General features: G+C 39.8%; 1 protein-coding gene across 1 annotated transcript in view; it reads right to left on the bottom strand.

Moving 5' to 3' along the window:
• Positions 1-9184: 9184 nt before the first annotated feature.
• The window catches only part of GRIK2 (glutamate ionotropic receptor kainate type subunit 2), a 1088075-nt gene continuing 1079484 nt past the window's right edge, over positions 9185-17775 (bottom strand). The window contains exon 16 of the mRNA XM_044292309.1: positions 9185-9349. Within this exon, the coding sequence (XP_044148244.1) occupies positions 9185-9349 (165 nt within the window). The remainder of the gene's footprint in view (positions 9350-17775) is intronic.

Genomic DNA, 17775 nt, shown 5'->3' with positions numbered 1-17775 from the left:
AAAAACACTAATTTTGGGCAAAAATATTTAATTGTGGCCTAGTCTACATCTGTACATGTGAGATACACACTTTAGATACTGTGGTTCTATTTTGTTATTTGAAAAACAGCCTTTTTGAGCAACTATCTTTAATTGCAGCTTAGTCTGGATCCGTACGCGTGAGATACACCCTTTAGATACTGTGGTTTCCATTCTGCTATTAGCAAAACACCCATTTTGGGCAAAAATCTTCATTTGCGGCCGAGTCTGCATCTGTACGTGTGAGATACACACTTTAGATACTGTGGTTCTATTCTGCTATTAGCAAAACACCAATTTTCGGCAAAAATCTTTAGTTGTGGCCTAATATGCATCTGTACGTGTGACATACACACTTTAGATACTGTGGTTCTATTCTATTAAAATTAAAACATACATTTTGGGCAAAAATCTTTAATATTGTTCTAGTATACATTTGTACGTGTGAGATACACAATTTAGATACTCTGGTTCTTTTCTGTTATTTTAAAAACAGCCATTTTGGGCACAAAAATGTAAATTGCGGCCTAGTCTGGATCTGTACGTGTGAGATCCACACTTTAGATACTGTAGTTCTAATTCTGCTCTTAGAAAAACACAAATTTTGGGCAAAAATCTTTAATTGTGGCCTAGTCTACATCTGTACATGTGAGATACACACTTTAGATACTGTGGTTCTAGTCTGTTTTTTTAAAAACAGCCTTTTTGGGCAAAAATCTATAATTACAACTTAGTCTGGTTCTGTATGTGTGAGATACAGGGTGTATCTCACACATACAGAACCAGACTAAGTCGCAAATACTGTGGTTATATTCTGCTATTAGCAAAACAGCCATTTTGGGCAAAAATCTTTAGATGCGGCTTAGTCTGGATCTGTATGTGTGAGATACACACTTTATATTCTGTCGTTCTATTCTACTATTAGCAAAACACCCATTTTGGGCAAAAATCTTTAATTGTGGCCTAGTATATATTTGTATGTGTGAGATAAACTCTTTAGATACTGTGGTTCTATTCTGCTATTAACAAAACACCCATTTTGGGCAAAAATCTTTATTTGCTGCCTAGTCTGCATCTGTACGTGTGAGATACACACTTTAGATACTGTGGTTCTATTCTGCTATTAAAACCCCCCCACTAATTTTGGGCAAAAATCTTTAATTGTGGCCTAGTCTACATCTGTACATGTGAGATACAAAATTTAGATACTGTGGTTCTATTCTGCTATTAGCAAAACACCCATTTTAGGCAAAAATCTTTATTTGCGGCCTAGTCTGCATCTGTACGTGTGAGATCCGCACTTTAGATACTGTGATTCTATTCTGCTATTAGCAAAACACCCATTTTGGGCAAAAATCTTTAGATGCGGCCTAGTCTGCTTCTGTTCGTGTAAGATACACACTTTAGATACTGTGGTTCTATTCTGCAAATAGAAAAACATTTTTTTTGGGCAAAAAACTTTAATTGTGGCATAGTATACATTTGTGCATGTGAGATACACACTTTAGATACTGTGATTCTATTCTGTTATTTGAAAAACAGCTTTTTGGGCCTAGTCTGGATATGTGCTTGTGAGATAATCTCTTTAGATACTGTGATTCTATTCTGCTAATAGCAAAACACCCATTTTGGGCAAAAACCTTTATTTGCGGCCTAGTTTGCATCTGTATGTGTGAGATACACTTTAGATACTGTGGTTCTATTCTGCTATTAGCAAAACACTTATTTTCGTCAAAAATCTTTAGTTGCGGCCTAATCTGCATCTGTACGTGTGAGATACACACTTTAGATACTGTGGTTCTATTCTGCAAAAAGAAAAACATAAATTTTGGACAAAAATCTTTAATTGTGGCCTAGTATACCTTTGTACGTGTGAGATACACACTTTACATACTGTGGTTCTGTTCTGTTATTTTAAAAACAGACATTTTGGCCCAAAAAAATTATTTGCGGCCTAGTCTGGATCTGTACGTGTGAGATCAACATTTTAGATACTGTGGTTCTATTCTGCTATTAGCAAAACACCCATTTTGGGCAAAAAACTTTATTTACAGCATAGTCTGCATCTGTACGTGTGAGATATACACTTTAGATACTGTGGTTCTATTCTGTTATTTGAAAAACAGCCTTTTTGGGCAAAAATCTTTAATTGCGGCTTAGTCTGGATCTGTATGTGTGAGATACACCCTTTATATACTGTGGTTCTATTCTGCTATTAGCAAAACACCCATCTTAGGCTACTTTCACACTTGCGCTTGATCGGATCCGTTCTGAACGGATCCGATCATATTAATGCAGACGGAGGCTCCGTTCAGTACGGATCCGTCTGCATTAATAACTTTAAAAAAATTCGCAAGTGCGCAAGTGCGCAAGTAGCCTGCGCGGATCCGTTCAGACTTTCAATGTAAAGTCAATGGGGGACGGATCCGCTTGAAGATTGAGCCATATGGTGACATCTTTAAGCGGATCCGTTCCCATTGACTTACATTGTAAGTCTGAACGGATCCGCACGCCTCCGCACGGCCAGGCGGACACCCGAACGCTGCAAGCAGCGTTCAGCTGTCCGCCTGTCCGTGCGGAGGCGAGCGGAGCGGAGGCTGAACGCCGCCAGACTGATGCAGTCTGAGCGGATCCGCATCCATTCAGACTGCATCAGGGCTGGACGGAGGCTTTCGGGTCCGCTCGTGAGCTCCTTCAAACGGAGCTCACGAGCGGACACCCGAACGCTAGTGTGAAAGTAGCCTTAGGCAAAAAACTTTATTTGCGGCCTAGTCTGCATCTGTACGCGTGAGATACTCACTTTAGATACTGTCGTTCTATTCTACTATTAGCAAAACAACAATTTTGGGCCAAAATATTTAGTTGTGGCTTAGTCTGCATCTTTAAGTGTAAGATACACACTTTAGACAATGTGGTTCTATTCTGCTATTAGAAAAACACTATTTTGGGGTAAAAATCTTTAATTGTGGCCTAGTCTACATCTCTACGTGTGAGATACACACTTTAGATACTGTGGTTCTATTCTGTTATTTGAAAAACAGCTATTTTGGGTAAAAAAAAAAATTGCGGCCTAGTCTACATTTGTACATGTGAGATACACACTTTAGATACTGTGGTTCTATTCTGTTATTTGAAAAACAGCCATTGTGTGTAAAAAACTTAAATTGCTGCCTAGTCTACATCTTTATGTGTGAGATACCCACTTTAGAAACTGTGGTTCTATTCTGCTATTGTCAAAACACTAATATTGGGCAAAAATCTTTAATTGTTGCCTAGCCTACATCTATATGTGTGAGATGCACCCTTTACTTATTTTCGTTCTTTTCTACTATTAGTAAAACACCCATTTTAGGCTAAAATCTTTAATTGTGGCCTAGTTTGGATCTGTACTTGTGAGATAAACTCTTTAGATACTGTGGTTCTATTCCGCTATTAATAAAACATACATCTAGTGCAAGAAATAAGAGGAGAGCGCCAAGTAAGGGACGTGGCCCAGGTCGTGGTGCTGCTGGTGGAGCTCCTTTTGCAGCGAGAGGACAACGAGCACCTTTTGCAGCGCAAGGACAATGTACCATCCTTAATTCCGTCACTGGAGCATAAACGTAAGATGCGCGAGTTCAGGCACACACTGGTAGACGCGCTGCTGGTGGCATTCCCACCTTACAGCGAGGGCACAGTGGAAGGAAGATGAAGAGGAAAAGGTTGCCAACACAGCTGGGACACCACCAGCACCTCAGAAGGCAGGGTTAACATGGCAGAAATGTGGAAAAGTTTTGTCAGCACACCACAACAACCAGCACCACCAGCTGATATGAAAAGTCTTAGTAGGAGGCAGCATTTCACCAACATGGTGGAGCAGTATGTGTGCACACACCTACACGTACTGAATGACGGGTCTGCCCCCTTCAACTTCTGGGTCTCCAAATTGGGCACATGGCCTGAGCTTGCCCTTTACGCCTTGGAGGTGCTGGGCTGCCCTGCAGCCAGTGTATTATCTGAATGTGTGTTTAGCACGACTGGAGGGGGTTATCACAGGTTATTTTTCCCAATGTTTTGGGGTGTACCCTAATTTAAAAAAATATAAATAAATTTAAAACCAAAAAGCACTGTAGGCTACCTCATCCACTGCCTCTTCCACCTACACCACCACATCCACTGCCTCCTCAACCTCCTACTCCATATTGACCTCGTCCTCCTAGATCAAGATTATTATTTTTTATTTATACGTAATTATGTTATTTAAAGTCATTTCCCTATCCACATTTGTTTGCAGAGCACTTGCCATGCTCTTAACCACATTTTGATGCCATTTGCAGCCCTCTAGCCCTTTCCATGACGACATTTTTGCAGCCATTTTAGTGCTCAAAATTTCGGGTCCCCATTGACTTCAATGGGGTTCGGGTTCGGGGTCAAGTTCGGGTCCCGAACTCAAACTTTTTTGTGAAGTTTGGCCAAACCCGTCAAACCCGAACATCCAGGTGTCCGCTCAACTCTAATCACTTTCTTAGCACTCCGTGGTCTGTCGAGTCTTTTTATTTTTGCTTTTACCAAACTATGATTAATGACACTGGTTGATGCTCTCCTATGTCCACATACTTTTATGCAGGGGTCGAGTGGAGGGGGAACGGCGTTCCTGCACTTTTTTCATGGCAGGAACGCCGTTCCCTTTCAAGCCTCAAGCCAGGAGAACGCGGCTGAAATCAGGGGGTGAAGCGCACTGTGCAGGGCAGCCTAAGCGGCTTCACAGCTGTCTGTGTGGTGCTGCTGCTGTCTGTGACTCCTCTCATGGCGCCCCGCCCCCTACTGACATCATCTCCTTCACTTCTTCTGTCGGCCTAATACGCTGTGAGTATGTTCAGTCACTTCGCAGCTGACACATAGGAGATAATTTAGAATGTCTTTAAGAAAAGTTTGTCCCTGGGATTCGAACTCACAACCTCTACACATCAGAGGCAAGGCATTTACCCTCACAGCCATGAATGCTGTCTAGGTAGTTGCTTTAAAAAAAAAAAAAAAAAAAAAAAAAAAAAAATATATATATAAGACTTCTACTTATACCTAGTGTACTGATACCTAGTGTACAACCATACACATGACAGCTGCCCACTGTGTATGGATGTAGCAGAGCTAGGTGTGTTGGGGCAGCTGTCATGTGTATGGTTGTACACTAGGTATCAGTACACTAGGTATAAGTAGAAGTCTTATTTTTTTTTTTTTAAGCAACTACCTAGACAGCTTTCATGGCTGTGGGGGTAAATGCCTTGCCTCTGATGTGTAGAGGTCATGAGTTCGAATCCCAGGACAAACTTTTCTAAAAGTGTTTTTTTTTTTTAAGACTCCTACTGATACCTAGTGTACTGATACCTAGTGTACAACCATACACATGACAGCTGCCCCAACACACCCAGCTCTGCTACATCCATACACAGTGGGCAAAGTTACCTACTGTAGAAGTCTTATATATATTTTTTTTAAGTTATTAGCTAGACAGCTTTCATAGCTGTGAGGGCATATGCCTTGCCTCTGATGTGTAGGGGTCATGAGTTCGAATCCCATGATAAACTTTTCTAAAAGTGTTTTTTTTTTTAAATACCGGACTGTTACTTTACTGCCACGGGGGAGGCGGGCTATTGGCGCCATGATACTGGCACATGAAGGGGGTAGGAGAGAGGAACTTGATACTGGCACATTAGGGGACAGGGGGAGAGGATGGCACTATGATATTGTGTTTTGATCACAATGTGTACATTTGGCTCAGTCCGCAGCTACACAAATTACAGCGTGCTAGATTTTCTGTGCTTTTTTTTTTTTTTTGGAGGGGGGGGGGGGGGTTGCAGTGGATCTTGGGTGAGTTCCCACACTTTTTTTCCCAGGACTTGACCCCTGCTTTTATAAGTCATGAACATAGGTCCCTGCATCTGCTAACTACCGAGCCCCTAGTTCTTGTGCATCACCTTAAATGGGTTACCCATGATTAATGTGAAAAATGAAAATCATACATCATGTCGCACCAGCCCTGTAGCTCACATGGATCCAGAGATCTCCCCATTCATTGCTCTGCTAGATTTATGTCAAGCTTGCAGCTCAAGGGGAGTGTCTTTTCTGCTACAGCTCAAGCAGACGTGTCCATGCTCTCCCTATCACAGCTCAGGAGGCATTTTAAGGATGGAACTGAGCATGTGCGGCCATTTCAGTGATCATGGAAAAGAACAAACAAAACAGGTGGTGGTATACAGATAGATTTCATTGACTAACTTACTGACTATACTAATTTACACGCAATTACAAAAGTATTCAGATCTAGGTGCTGGTTTGAAAACTGTAAAATATTTTTCATGGGACAGCTCCAAGTTACCTCTTTACTGTACCATGTTATCCGTATCATTGAGTGATGACTTGCTTCTGGGGGAGAACATGTCTCTAACAGAGAATCAAATAAACGCACTACATTTTTGTTTTGTTGGATTAATTTGAATTCTAACAGATAAAAATATATAGGGGCATAGTGTAGTAATACAGTTCAGTCCCAGTTATTTGATTGTTTAGTGAAAACATTATCGCACACATTGATTGAGTGTGTTGTGGCAAAATTGTATGTCAATTGCTGATCATTTTTAACTTAATCTGCAGAGTGCTTGTACTGTGAGAACAAAAATAATACTTTCTAATGATTCTTCTATGTGCACATTTTTAGTCAAACTTTCTGAACCTTACAATTGCTTAGACAGAACTCCATCTTCACATAACACAGTTTTAAATTCCTAAAGTTTTTAAAAGTATTGAACATATTTGATCAACATGCTATATTCAATGAGCCACTAAATAAATAACATTTCTTAGTGAAATGTAAATGCATATTTGCTACTGTATGAAAAATTATTAAGACTAAACTCATTGTAAATAGTGGTACCAAAATGTAAGACTATATCACAATATCATAATGGAAGCAGCACATCAAATGCCAACCCATTCAATGTCCAGATATCACTTCGTAGGGTCTCATGCACATGGCAGTGTGTGTGCAAGTAGCTTGTAAAAATGCTCATTGTGTAGTGCCACTGTATTGTGCAAAAAAACAATATATTACAAAGGTATTCCTTAGAAGCGATGCCTCTAGGTGGGAATTTCCCAATAGTACAGCAACCAATCAAGCATGTTAGGATTTGTTTTCTATTGTAGTCAAACTGAAATAAAATTATACATGACTTTATATGAAATCAGGCATACAGCCTTACTGTAGGGCCTAATGCACACTATTTTGGTATAATATTATGGTTTAAAACAATACAGAGGTTGTAGGTAGCAATAGTATAGTAGTGTACATAAGCAATGATGCCTTGTTCATACAATTTAGCTATTCTATACCTTTATTGTTTAGCCAAATCTAAGAGTGGACCTAACATTATAAAAAGAAGACATAAGACTACATCCATGTCTGTGTTTTAGCATTCTGGTACACTGTACCCGCAGAGGAACAGGATACTGGAATGGGCGCATCTGGCCTGGGCTCATTGGATTCTGCCAGAAAAAAAATACTGCATTGCCTCATCTCTTTTGGATTCAGTCACAGTTTTAACCTACAAACATTTTTGTAGATTACATTAAAACTATACTAGATGAAGACCCAGCCTTTATATGTTTCAAAGGATTGTTCTTTTATTACATATTGCGCTAAACTTTGCATGCATAAAATGTGTTTCTATAAGATTTTATCTGACATACAAAATAAAATAGATAAATCCATTTAGTTTTTGCTTATGTTTATTTTGTGCATTAAATTCAAACAGGAAACTGTGTGCACTTCAACTGTTATCACAATGTGGTCAAGAAGACTGTGTATTTAACCATTTACACACAATTGATCATTACAGTATGTTCTTAGCTTAGTGAAAATCAGGGGTATGGCATGGGAAGCAGTGCTGGTAGTGCAACTAGCAATACTGACCTGGAAAATAAATGTTTTATTTTGAATTTGACTTTGATAAAAATAATCTCACCAAACGTTGGTGGTGCTCACACACTACCGCTTATGCTTGGCATCACACCCCTGACAGAAGAAACGTATGTTTGGACTTTGTTGATAAAAAGTATTACAAAAATCTCCATACAAAAACTATTTTTATAGAAATCTTGCATTTCCACAAATAAACCTGAACATTTTTTTGAAATAAAAATTGCTCGAGGATTTTGTTTATTTAACACTGACTGTATTAATGAATGCAGTCCATTTAAAGCTCCCTGTGGAAAGTTCTTTTAAGAGGCCCATATGTTTTCCACAGTTGGAGGGAACTGCCAAGGCTCAGTAGGGTTCAAAAGGAAACAGGGATTTATTATTTGTAAAAATCCATAGCTTCAAAGATGGATTCTGTTTGTCAAAATCACATTTTCCCTCTCTTCAATAAGCAATGAGCTAATCTTCTGTATTCCATATTAACTATGTCTCACCATAAACATTCTGCACACAGAAATGCTGCACTCTACTGTAGTTGAATTGAACAATACAATTATTGCCTTGTTTACTGACATTTTGTTTTATTTACGACAGTGAAACACAGAGTCCACAAAGCATTTAAGAATCTTCTGATACTGGTTTTGATTGTATAATCATGTAAAGTGATGAATTAAAATGACGTCATGTTGTAATGTTGCCATTTCAACTTAAGAATGGATTTGGACGTTTGTGTTGGGCAAGTAATAAGAAACCACCTAATTCCCTTTATCTTTGCCAAAGAAATGCAAAGAACATACAGTCATTTAGATACAGTTTATGATTTCATTCTTCAATGGTTATTTTGTATTTAATTTTTGTTTTTATTTCTTTTGATAATGTAAATTTCTAAAATAACCTTTTATCCTTTTCTCATTTGGAACCTTGTAAAGCAACCACAAAACATACACATTTACATTCAGAAGAATGGTGGACTCCTTAAAGAAAAAAAAAAGAAAAGATCAACCTCCGCAGAAGTTCTTGATTTATCCATGACTGTTTCAGTTCTAGTCTGATGGATCAGATTAAGTCTCAAGTTCATAGATATAGCGACATGAGGTAACTCATTTTTATTTTGCACAGGTTGCATATTTCCACAGGAAACATTCTCGCAGAGTTGTTTGGAAAAATAAAACAAAAAGCTGACAGTTTGTGCTTGGGGATGCCTGACACCCAGCTTTATGCCATTGTTTCTTTTCCTGGCAATCTTCTGTCATTAAATGTATGCATGTTGATAACTTCCTCTGTCTTCACTATTACAGGAGGCTGCGGTTTATGTTTCAACCGTCGTTGACACTTTAGTGACATCCTTAATTCTTCTACCATTGCGCTACAGAAGGATCTCTGCAAATACAAACATAAATAATATTTTTGTTTAAAAGAAAATTTACAAGCAATGTTCATATGGGGGTGTATAAACTATTAAAGATTTATTCTTTTGGCGCAGCATGTCAGCTAAGCAACCCTGCAAATTTACCATGTTTCTGCCTGAAGCTTCCAACAAACTGCTGTCATTTAAATATGCATCACATAGTAATTAAAATGACTTATCAAGCTGTGAAAGCTCATTGAAAATTTCACCTTGTCACTAAAATTATTTATCTGCCAACTAGTGCCTGGTGATGCACATTGTAGGCAAATGCATTTCAGACATATGTTCCCTGGAAAGCATTTCCAAAAACATTTGTAGTTTGCACATTTTCATATTTGCTAGGCAAATCATTTCTTTATTTCTAGCACTGAATTCATGTTCTGACTCTTTACTTGCATACAACTGTTAATTTAGAAAGTGGCTAATTATCAGAGACGATTCCTTTCAAATATAGTCTAGAGTGGTCCACAAAAAAGATGAGGGCCAATATGCCTTGGAGCTGGAAAAAGTACAAAGAAGATCGGCTAAACTGATAAGAAGTATGAAGGATCTTAGTTAAAAGAAAATATGAAAAGAATTACATTTATTTAGTCTTGAGAAGAGGTGTTAAAGAGAAGACATGATTAATCTATATAAATGGTCCATACAAAAATATGGGGACAAGTTGTTTCATGTAAAATCCACTCAAAAGCCAAGTGGGCACTTCAACCATCTTGAGAAGTTCAGTCTCCAGTGGCAATAACGTTTCTTCAACATAAGAACTGTCGATCTGTGGAATAGTCTACCTTAGGACATGGTCACAGCGGGGACAGCTAATGGTTAAAAACAACACAGATGAATTCTTAGAATTAAATGACATTAAAGCTCATGAAAATGGGTACAATTGTGGTTTCTCTATTTCCTTCACTTAATTCACATCCTCTCCCATCCTCTGGGTGAACTTGATGGGCTTATGTCTTTTTTTCAATTGCACTATAGTATGTAACAATATACTTAATTATTAAGGGGTTAGTCTTCTCTATACATATTCTGTATAACATAATTTACAGTGGAGAGCAAAATGATACTGCATACATATTGCTAATATGCATGGCCGTTTCCATTGTTAACGATATTATGATATTATACTATCAACAAAAAACAAAACCAAAAAAAATGAAAGTATACCATAATGGTAACCAGAAAGGACTTTAACCTCTTCCAGACCACCACTGTACATTTGTCTGAAAACAGTGATAAAGCTGATTGCAGACACTTAAAGGGACTCTGTCACCACTTTCTAACCCCCACTTTTAAAACTATAGTTCTGTCCATGGAGCCCCTGTGATTTCAATGGTGTTGTTATATGCGAAATCCGCAGGCTCGTTTTGATAAAAAAAAGCTTTTAACTAACCTGTCAGTCATGAGGATAAGGTGCCCAGGGCGTTTCTCCCGGTCTGAACATGCCGCCAGCCGCCGCCGCCGTTGGTGCCCAGCTCCTCCTCTGCCTTGAATTTGCACCGCCTGAATGTCAAGAAATACGCCTCCGGCTCTCCCTCAGTCCCCCCTCCTTCTTTTCTAAGATCCCGCGCGTGCGGCAGTGTTCGCGTTATCGGGAGGTTGAGCGAAGTGCGCATGCGCATGCGCACTTCGCTCAATGAGGCTGAATCGTAAAGTCTGCACGGGCGCATCAGGCACAGGCCTGTGCGCACGCGCGAAATTTTGGAAAAGGAGGGGGGACTGAGGGAGAGCCGGAGGCGTATTTCTTCACATTCAGGCGGCGCAAATTCAAGGCAGAGGAGGAGCTGGGCACCAACGGCGGCGGCGGCGGCATGTTCAGACCGGGAGAAACGCCCTGGGCACCTTATCCTCATGACTGACAGGTTAGTTAAAAGCTTTTTTTATCAAAACGAGCCTGCGGATTTCGCATATAACAACACCATTGAAATCACAGGGGCTCCATGGACAGAACTATAGTTTTAAAAGTGGGGGTTAGAAAGTGGTGACAGAGTCCCTTTAACCCCCTCAGCTGTTGTGGTCAGTTATGGCCACAGCATCTGAGGCAGCTTCCCCCATGGAGTTAAGAAGCTCAGTCCCATTAAAGAGAATAAGTCTAGGCTGCAATATCAAGAATAACCACTGTACAATATACAGATAGGCCATCGATATTCTACTATGTGAAGACCTCTTTAAAAGAGATGACCTATCCTATCCTGACCTATTCTCCAACTATTCAGTATATCATCAAATTCCCAGAAGGAGTATCCGATAGAGCAGCTTAGGCTACTTTCACACTTGCGTTCAGAGCGGATCCGTCTGGTGTCTGCACAGACAGATCCGCTCCTATAATGCAGACGATGGAATCCGTTCAGAACGGATCCGTCTGCATTATAGTTTAGAAAAAGTTCTAAGTGTGAAAGTTGCTCAGATGGATCCGTCCAGACTTTACATTGAAAGTCAATGTGGGACAGATCCGTTTGAAATTGAGCCATATTGTGTCAACCTTAAACGGATCCATCCCCTTTGACTTACATTGTGAGTCTGGACGGATCCGTTTGCCTCCGCACGGCCAGGCGGACACCTGAACGCTGCAAGCAGCGTTCGGGTGCCCGCCTGCTGAGCGGAGCAGAGGACAAACGGTGCCAGACTGATGCATTCTGAGCGGATCCGCATCCACTCAGAATGCATTAGGGCAGTACGGATGCATACGGGGCCGCTTGTGAGAGCCTTTAAACGGAACTCACAAGCGGAGCCCCTAAATCTAGTGTGAAAGTAGCCTTATTAGAAAGGAAACTCATAGGAGGGCCTCATATGCATACACGGCTAACTGCAGTCAAAATAGAAAGCATCCCTATAAAAGGGATGACCTATCCTATCCTTACCTATCCTCCAACTATTCAGTACTTCATTCCTTTAAAATATAAAAGTATTTATCCTGTATGGCAAATGGAGTAACATAACTATCGGACCAACTTTTAGAACCCAGTTATACTGTAAATCACAGACAACTTCAAGTGACTATGGATCCAGAGCTAATAAAGTATCTCAAATCTACACTGATACATGACATGAACCACATAAATAGCAAATTTATTAATAATTGTGAAGGGAATATGTGGACAGTAATAGCAAAGTCTCCACCGTGGGCCATAAGTGTTACTTTAAGAGTTATGCTATAAACATAATTTAATGTATATTTATATTCAGAACTGTTGGCTCCTCTTATTTGTTTCATTCTGGAAAATATGAGTTTATGTTTTCCCTGCAGTATGTAGGTTGAAAGATCTTTCAGCTTTGATGTTCCAGCTTAACAGTGTCATTTTTATATCTGCAAGTTTTGAAGGCAATTTCTGCAATTCCTTGCAACCCTAAATAATGTGTCGCTAAGCACCTTGAAGCCTTGCTATAAAATTCCTGTGAATGTGTTTTTCTTTCTACCAGGACAACAATCATATTGAGAATTTGTAGCTAAATAAATTATGTGCCAGTGATTACATTATATTTTGAATCATGCATTTATTCATAATGGAACAATTTGTTGTAAATAAATGGAGAAGAAAAAGGCTAATAAATAGACAAGACGAGATAAAAAAGAGTTGTCAAAGGTTCACAATGGAACACAAATTATATTTCTTATGTTGAAAAAAGAAATCTCTAGTCATTCACTTTAAATAAATTGAATCTTTTGCTTTGCCCTTTGATACTGCTTCTTTGAAAGACACTTTCAAAATTCAGAATGAAAGTGCAAGGTTTGTTCAGAAGTTCATTACCTCTAGCACTGCACGTCAAATATTGTTTGAAACCTTGTTAAAATGTCTTAAAGCAATAATGGCAGTAATCTTGAAGCTTATAGCTTGTGTTAGAGGTCAATGTTTTCACATTTTATAGTATACATCAATCAAAATGCTTTCCATTTTGACTGAAGTTAGCCCTGAATGCATATAAGGCCCTCCTGTGGGTTTCTTTTCTAATAAGCTTCTGTCTCTACAGGATGCTCCTTCTGGGAATTTGAATGATGTACTGCACAGTTGGAGATTTTCAATCGAGTCTTTTAAAGCCAGAAGCAGTAACCAAAATTTTAGGGAATGTTGACAAAGCAAATAATTTTTGACAACCTACTCTGAGAAGAGAATCAGCATGAGATTTACTGTACTCGTTGAGTATAATAAACATTCCTATTCCCCATTATAGAGTTAGCAAAAGGTACAATCAATTAGGAGTAAATATTCTGTCTATTTCATTGTTCTTAATAAAAATACAGTATGCTGAAGTGTTTTATTTGTTCTATTACTACTACTAATAATATTTTATTTAGTGCTTTAAAAATGCACACAAAGACATACTCCCTTTTTATTTACTATGAGGTAAAATTGTCTAACCTTTTGTTACTATTACATGTTTTAAACAAGAAACAGGTAATATTCACAGTTGATGGCAGCTAAATGTAGCAGTTGAGTGTGACTAGTGCTTATGTGCAAAATGAATCTAATGTACTGTAGGTAAAAATTATAACTTTTTCTTTATTAGGTGCTTTAACCCCTTATCTATACTTTATGCTATTGTACATGAAAAGTATTGTTATGGCACATGATCCAGAGCTAAGACTATGTGATTGGCAACTGGTGAGATAACTTCAATCCTCCCATTTATCCTCTTTATGTAGCCAATAGTGACTACTTCATCTAAGCAGTTACACATCTGACATCCCATTAACCTCCTCCTTAATGTGACTACATGGTACCAGTAGGTTTGCATAGCAGTTTTAGGCCTAATAAAGGTTTGCTATCTTTGTACACCTAATAGGCCTTGTCAGAGAGTCATGCTGATATAGGTATAATACATAGCAATACAGAAGTATTGCAGTATATTATATGAGCAAGCAAGCAAGTGCCCTAAAGGGAATAAATAAATATAAAAGTAATAATAATAAAATGTCTTCAAATATTTGAAAAAGCACAAAAAGTGCTGTATTGTGCTAAAGTAATATAACATAAAACTCTATAAATACTTTGTATCAAAGTAATCATATTGTCACGCTTTGGTGGGGGAGGAAAACACCACATTGTGCATAGGAGGGAAGGGGGGAACAGGGAATCAGGCCTGAGAACTAGTGAAAACCCTAACCAAAATCCTGACTGACTACCAGTATAAACAGACCCCAAAGGTAGGTGAGTTCATATGCTGGAATATCTAGAGTCCTATATAGCCCGATAGGACCCTGGTACTAATGGCAGGGACGAGACTACCTGTTCCTTCAAAAGGAAGGAAGAACAGGAGTCTCCTTCAGGCCTAATACAAACAATAGTGAAATGCAACACACATAACCCAAACAAAATAGAAAAGGGAAAGGAAAGACTTAACTTCAAAGTAGCACTGGAAGCACCAGGAACTCAGCCGAGATCCAACCACAATCTATCCAAACATTCCAAACAGAAGCTATAAACTGCACAGCATTGTGGGAGAAGCAACTATAAATAGAGAAGGTTAAATGACAGGGGAAAGAAGGTGTGGCAAGCACTAGAAACAACACAGATGTCATTTGATCCAAACGGAAAACATGTCAGATCAAACCATGTGTTGCCAGTCTCACCAATCTGCTGCCACCTGTCGCCTGAACGTCCTCTCCTACGGGTGACCTCTAGACTCCCGGGACTGACCTTATCTGGGTGAGACCTGTGAAAATCTTTCACCAAACGACTGGCCTTCACGTCAAATGCTGGTACCCACAACCTCTCCTCTGGTCCTTAACCCTTCCAGTGAACAAGATACTGAAGAGATCTACGGAGAATTTGAGAGTGAATTATCTTGGCGATCTGAAATTCCAAACTGCTGTCCAGCATGACAGGAGCGGGTGGCAAGGAAGACGGCTCCAAAAGTCCCACAATCCGAGACCATGTCAGAGGAAATGCCATGGAGTTGCACAATGTTGTCAACAAAAACTTGTGCAATTATTTTAGCATTAGGTATGCCTGGCAACGCTATAAAGTGCACAATTTTACTAAAGCAATCAACTACCACTAGAATAACTATCTTTTCTGATGAATTAGGCAGATCAGTGATAAAATCCATAGATAAGTGAGTCAATGATCTGGACGGGATGGGCAACGGAAGTAGAGATCCAGAAGGCCAAGTATGTGTCACTTTAGCGCATGCACAGGTACTACAGGCTGACACATAGTCCTCAACACACTTACACACCCCCGGCCACCAGAGTCTATGAGAGATGAGGTTAGCAGTGGATCTGCTCCCAGGGTGTCTCGTAAGAACCGTACAGTGATGTTCCTCAAACACCTCGTGACGCAATTCCGAAGGCACAAACAGTTTCCCAGAGGGACAAGAATCTGGTGCATCTCCCTGGGCCTCTTACACCTTCACCTCTAGGTTAGGGTAAAGAGCGGATATCACCACCCCTTCCAACAGTATAGGACTCGGATTTTCAAAATCACCAACTCCAGGAAAACTACGTGACAAGGCATCTGCCTTGACGTTCTTAACTCCAGGATGATAGGTGACAGTGAAATTGAATCTGGTGAAAAACAAAGAGCATTTGGCCTGCCTTGGGTCCAGTCCTTTAGCTGACTCCAGGTTAGCCAGGTTTTTGTGATCTGTGAACACCGTGATTGGATGAATTGCCCCTTCCAACCAATGACACCATGGCCAGTTACTCTGGGAAAAGAGATTTTTAGAGATAAAGGTACATTGACGCCAATTACCAGGTGACAGGCTCTGCGATAAAACTGATCCTATCCCCACCTCGGATGTGTCCACTTCCACAGGTTGTGATCCTGCTGCATCAATATAGGGGCGGAAGAGACACAATCCTTAATCGCAGAAAAGGCTTGCCACGTCGAAACAGACCACACTGAAGCATATGTCCCTTTCTTAGTCATGTCAGTTAAGGGTTTTACTATTGTCAAATAGTTCTGAATAAATTTTCGGTAATAGTTGATGAACCCCAAAAACCGCATAAGAGCCTTTAGATTTTCAGGTCGATCCCAGTCCAATACAGCACGGACTTTCTCTGGATCTATTTGAAAACCTGAAGATGACAGCAGGTAGCTGCAATCTGCACCAACAATCTAGTTAAACAAATCGGGAATCAAAGAAAGGGTAAGGATCACAGACAGTAATCCGATTGAGTTCACAGAAATCCAGACATGGCCGAAGAACTCCGTCCTTTTTTTTAGCAAAACAGAACCCTGCTTCCACTGGATATTTGGAAGGTCTTATGTGTCCTTTAGTCAAACTCTTGGCTATATATTCTCTCATTGTCAGTTTTTCAGGTCCAGAAAGGTTATACAATCTAGATTTTGGCAACATAGCTCCAGGAATAAGGTTGATAGGACAATCATCCACTCAAAAAATACATCAGCAAAATCAGATATAAAAGAAGGTAATGTCTTAGTAGTTAAAACAGAAAAATATGCATTCAGACAATTGTCAATGCAATAATCACCCCAATCCAAAATCTGTCTAGCTTGCCAATTGATGGTTGGATTGTGCTTGCTTAAAGGGGTTCTGCAGTTTGTTTAAACTGATAATCTATCTTCTGGATAAATTCTCAGCATCTGAACAGCGGAGGTCCGACACCCGGGACCCCTGCCGATCATCTGTTTGAGAAGGCAGCGGCACTCCAGGACTAATATTAACTGGTCTGGGCGGGGCTAAGCTCCATTCAAGTGAACGGAGCTTAGCCAAGCCCAGGCCAGTTGATACTAGTCATGACGTCACTGGGCCAGCGGTAGACAGTGAGAAGGCTGCGGCGCTCCTGGAGCACTGCTGCCTTCTCGAACAGCTGATCGGCAGGGGTCCCGGGTGTCGGACCCCCGCCGGTCAGATGCTGATGTACAGAAGTACAAAAATAGTCCCACAACATGGACAATGATATACCAGAGGGGGGTCATTAGCAAAAATTACTATAATAATGTATTTTAATCAGGGGCCATTATTATGCATTTTAAAGTAAAACTCTAAAAAATGTGCCCTGCTGGAGCCTAGAGAAGTTTTATTTCCTATCGGTTTGATGTATACAAATGTGCAGCACTTAACGTTTTTGTATCTTGCAGAGTCAATTAAAAAAATGCATACGTTAACGTATTATTATTTTTTTAACATGGAACTGTACACCACTGTACAGCATCAGTCTGAGGCATCAGTTAACGCATAAATTTTTGGTATGTATTGAATGAAAGGCAAAAATAGGATGTGAACCCAGCCCTAGTGTAAGAATAAGCACCAGTACACAGCGGAGCAACTGACAGAGCGCTACCTGGTCCTGGTGGTCAGGGATGAGGACTGTGTTTCCCAAGGATCATTTTCTACTGGGAAATATAGGGCACAGTATAATACACTAAAATCTATATAATATAAAGATATTAGCCCTACCCCCGATAAATAATACAATTAGGTGGTCATTTAT

This window comes from Bufo gargarizans, chromosome 4, assembly GCF_014858855.1.
Source record: "Bufo gargarizans isolate SCDJY-AF-19 chromosome 4, ASM1485885v1, whole genome shotgun sequence".
NCBI classification, from domain to species: domain Eukaryota; kingdom Metazoa; phylum Chordata; class Amphibia; order Anura; family Bufonidae; genus Bufo; species Bufo gargarizans.
The sequence above is the reverse complement of the archived record's forward strand: the minus strand, read 5'-3'. Positions and strand labels throughout refer to the sequence as shown.